General features: G+C 35.9%; 1 protein-coding gene across 1 annotated transcript; it reads right to left on the bottom strand.

The window, feature by feature from the left end:
• Nucleotides 1-612: 612 nt before the first annotated feature.
• Nucleotides 613-1598, bottom strand: ASCL4 (achaete-scute family bHLH transcription factor 4; the record flags this gene model as incomplete). The annotated part of the gene is made up of 1 exon (XM_081956740.1): nucleotides 613-1598. The coding sequence occupies one exon, from the start codon at nucleotides 1596-1598 to the stop codon at nucleotides 1029-1031; it is 570 nt and encodes a 189-aa protein (XP_081812866.1). The 3' UTR covers nucleotides 613-1028.
• Nucleotides 1599-4896: the final 3298 nt, after the last annotated feature.

Raw genomic sequence — 4896 nt, 5'->3', positions numbered from 1 at the left:
TGTATTTTTTAGATTTTATTCCCTTCCCCATCACACTGAAATTATGTATCAGTCATTTCTTTATCCATATTTTTTCATCATTTGGCATTTTGAAGATCACCCTTTATTGTGCCTGTATTTATTTTGCTCCTTTCATTTTGACCCATTAGTATGTATACACATGAAACCTACATATATCATCACCCAAATGCCATAGTAATTAAGTTTATATGAACATATAAGTTGGTTATTAACAAGCAAGACAAGAACATCAGAAAAAATGTGTTTCATTCTTACATTAGAGCTACCTAAAATGAAATTACAGCTAAACACATTTCATTTATTTTAGCCATTATCTGGCACATATTAACATCACATATTAAAATCACATATTAACAAAAAATGAAGGTCTGTTCACATTTTTCAATCTAGCACATCCTAAATGCAAACCCTAAAATATGATGACAATAATCTCATTGTAAACTGTTAAACAATTTCAAAACAATTTAATTTAAATCCCATTAAAGTCAAGATAATTGTGACTTAATCCCAAGTTTCAAAACATTCCCAGGGGTGTAAATATAATTCACTTTATTTAGAGATAATGCTCTACTAATTATTAATATTAATTATAGCATTATTGCCCAGTGTCCACTAAACCTGGACAGTGTCTTAATAAGCAGCGTTATTACAAGAGGGGGGGAAAACCCATTTGATTGTATTATTATCTTCAACTAAACCAAAACAAGACAAAAATTACAAGTCAATAATGTTTCCAATTTTATGACTGATAGCTCAGTCATAAAATATTCAATAACATAAATACGGAAATGTTAGGAACTATGTTATATTTTTCTTACATAAACACCTGAAGATTGCCAAGAATGACTTATACTGGAAACAGTCTTCTCAATATCTTTTTCTACCGTTTTGCTAGAGATGAATTTTTGTCTTCCAGGTGATCCATGAAAGATTGGAAACTTTTGGCTTTTTTTTTTTTGGAAAGAGATTGATGGTCTTCGTGTCGTTTGTTTCTATGGACTGTTTTCCTAACCACAAACGTCCTCAAATTCACTGTAAGGAGATGACGCCAATGAAGTTTTAGATTCTCCATCACTGTTGCATTCTCTTCTTAAACTAGGACCAGAAACTCCCGATGCATCTGTAGCTGGAATGGCTGTCTTATTATTTGTTCCTAAAGGGTGATATTCCAGCAAATTCTGGAGGTGTTTGATGTAAGTGATGGCAGCTCTCAAAGTCTCCACTTTGCTGAGACGCTTCTCAGCAAGCTCTTTGGGAAGATGGTCTCTGAGGCGTGCATAGCCTTCATTTACACAACGAACCCTCTGCCTTTCCCTCTCATTTCTTTTCCGAATGAAAGCAGGCTCAAATGAGTAGTCATAAACTCCCACATACCCAGAAAAGGGTAAATAAGAGAATCTTCCTGAATATCCATTGTAAGGTTGATGGTCCCAGTACGTTTGTCCAAAAGGAAGAGGGATGCCAAATGGTTCTCGGAGTGGTAAACCATGAGAGCTGGTAACATGACTGCTTCCAAGAGATGCTGGTCCAGAACATGAGATCCTGTTCAAGAGCCCATCATCTTTCTTACTTCCCATCTTAGAAGCAATTCAGAGTCTAATTCCAGAATAGGCTTTCTGGAATATATCCATTGAAAGAGAGGTCAAATAGGCCAGATGTTCTGCTCCACAATTGGTGGTGATCAGAGAAGTTGGCATTGGCTTAAGGTCCATGGCAGTAAAAATGACCCCGAGATTCCGCTCTTCTATCCAAGTATCAGTTCAGTTCCTTAGTCTGTTATTAGTGAATCAGGATGCCTTCTAATTTATAAGCAGGCTTCTAGGAGCATCACTCCACACTTTAAACCCAGGTTTTCCTCTGATCTTCATATTTCAAAAGATAATGAGAGGGTTCCCGTGTTTCTTTTCTTCAAGCTTGGATGTGTGACTATAGAGATAAAACCAAACGTAAATAATCTTCTAGGCTGTAAACACTTCTCACATATTGTAATCCTCAGTGCCCTTTGATATTACCTGCCTCCAAAAGGATGGATAACTTGAAAAGTTTGCAGGCATTTGACAAGAGTTGCCAAAGCTCCACCTCTTTCTCAAGAATCGAGGATCTCCTGTCAGCTGAAAAAATTAGCCAAGGGCTTTCTTTATGGAAATCCAAAGCACAAGGGCAGATTTTGCAGCTTCCGCTGTCCTAAAATAATGGCATCAGTCAGTTAATAGAGGTTTGCAGACTTAAACTGCATCTGACAAGTTGTGATGCGATGCGTCTGTGTGTGTGTGTGTGTGTGTGTGTGTGTGTGTGTGCAGAAATGTGAGATATAGACTGTTAAGGGAAAGAGTGCTCCCTTGTGGTTGAGAGTATGACAGATGAGGGGTGTTTTCAAACATGGTTGGTAGGAATTGTCTAGCATTCTTTAAGATGTGTGCAGCAGCAAAAGAAGGTACTTGTTAAATTCAATATATGCTACTGTAATAAGGGCATTTTATTCATCTTCCATTTAACCATTTTCCAACCCTTTCTCCCTTGTTCTCTCTGGTGAATTATAGATATAATGAGTCTTGGAGCAATCATCTTTACTTCGAATTATACTATATAAATTATGTGCACCATTGTCACTACTAAATTGATCATTTTAGTTCCACTATAATTATTCCTTGTTTTATATGCATCCCTTATGGCAGAGTTCTACCCCACATTTAAAAATACACTTTTCCTAGTTTTTTTTTTTAAAGCGATTTCAATCTTTTCAGGTAAAGAAATGAATTCTGTTTGAAAATGTTGTAACTTGGGAGACTTTAAGAATGGTACTGTTCATGAAATAAAAGGAGATGTAAACATTTTCCACTTCAAAACAAATGTATTTCACAGAATAAAGTATCCTATTGCACATGTCCTATCTTGCTTACGAAAAAGCAATAGGATTTGTTCTTCAAACTGTAATATAAGAAAATATGATAAATGTAATTGTGTTTGATACTAACCTAAGCAAGTTGATTCCGTTTCTAGGTAGGTATTTTTTTAAAATTCCTTTTTAAAAAGATATCCTTTAGGTTTCCCCCAAGCCATTCCTATTTCTCTTTTCTCCACATGGAAATGAATATAGAACTGGAAGAATAAATTTTTATTTCCTTGTTCCAATGCTGCCAATGCTTCATTCACAGTTTTTTAATGGATTACTCTATTTTTTTCGTTTTTGGGTGAAATCCTTGTAGTGTTTAACAAAAAAAAAGTGTTTTATGAGTCCAACTGAAATTTCTGCTACTTGGATCTACAGAAAAGGCATGGTATCCACAGAAAGGGCAGGACAGACGAATGGTAAAATTATCATGAAAACATATGCATGCCCTCATTTTGGGGTCATCATTTTATGCAGATGCTGCTGACTACAAAGTTAATATTATCAAGTATATTTAATGTATTTTGTCCCTTCTTTTTCTCCATGTAGAAAATTATGACTTCTCCTTTGCAATGTTTGGGGTACAGCTTTATTTGTCCCAAGAAAATATTTATTTAAAAAGCTCTTTACAGTAGCATTGTGTTTCTCCATTTTATGCACATGGATGCCTTTATATTATTTACCCATTTTTCATAGTGTTTAAATATTGTCCTTATAAGAAAGAAGCAGTAGAGCTGACCATGTTTGGAATTTGTGAAAAAGTCTTGATTTCCTGAACCGCCTGCAGTTCAGCAGTACAGTAAAATAACTTTATTTTTTACATATCTACACTGGGCAATTTACAATAATGTACCTCAAAAGAAACTGGTCATTTAGGAATGAAAAAAAAGTTGGATTTTAAAAAATGAATCTCTTTGAAAGGATTGATACCAGGAGTCAATGCTTGCTGGTCTCTTCCTGCAAGCACATTTTTCTCTGGCATTTGCCTTTTGCCGGTTTGACAGCCGCGGATAGAAAAACATTAGAGAGGGTGGTGAGCAGAGCACAAAATATACCACTAGATGAGATCGCTAGGACTTGCTGCCTTAAAAGAATGAGGAAAATCCTCAGGGACAACTCACTTCTTTACCCTCCTTCCATCGGATAGGAGCATAGGCTGGCTATATAGAAGCGTAGCCAGCTGCACGAACAGGCTGCAGAACAGTTTTTATCCGTGGGCTGTCAGACTCCTGAATGTGAAATAACATAACGAAACTACGTGGTACAATGGACTTTCAGGGCTGGTGCAATGTGTAACATGTTCATGCTGGTGCAATTGGACTGGGTGTTTGTTAATATAATGTATTGGGTTAGGGATTTTCTGTCTTCACTGTGAATTGTATTGTGTTGTGGGGTGCACTGAGAGAGCTCAACCAATCCCATTGTACATATGTTGTGCTCTATCTATCTATCTATCTATCTATCTATCTATCTATCATCTATCTATATGTCTAATCTATCTATTTAATCTATCTATTTGTCTGTCTGTCTGTCTATCATCTATCTATCTATTTAATCTGTCTATCTATCTATCTATCTATCTATCTATCTATCTATCTATCTATCATCTATCTATATATCTAATCTATTTAATCTGTCTGTCTGTCTGTCTGTCTGTGTCTATCTATCTATCTATCTATCTATCTATCTATCTATCATCTATCTATCTACCCTCTATCTATTTGAAACTTCAAGGACAAGCCGGACCAGATTACAACAGGACAAAACCATGTTCAGGGAGAAACTGCTGTTTGATTCTGACTGAAATGTGCAGATTTTGTAAATAAAGCATGCAGCTTGTATGCATGTGAGATAATTGCTCATAATATGCAAAGAAACTCAACTCCAGGAAGGTTGACTCATTATACATTGCTGAGAAATCCACTATCCTTTCAGCTATCAGAAGAGAGAGATATAGACATTTTGTCATGCCCTCTTGTAGTGGA

Source organism: Natrix helvetica (genome assembly GCF_964273705.1).
Source record: "Natrix helvetica genome assembly, chromosome: 6".
NCBI classification, from domain to species: Eukaryota; Metazoa; Chordata; class Lepidosauria; order Squamata; family Natricidae; genus Natrix; species Natrix helvetica.
Note: the sequence above shows the minus strand (reverse complement) of the source record. Positions and strands in the feature narration are given on the sequence as shown.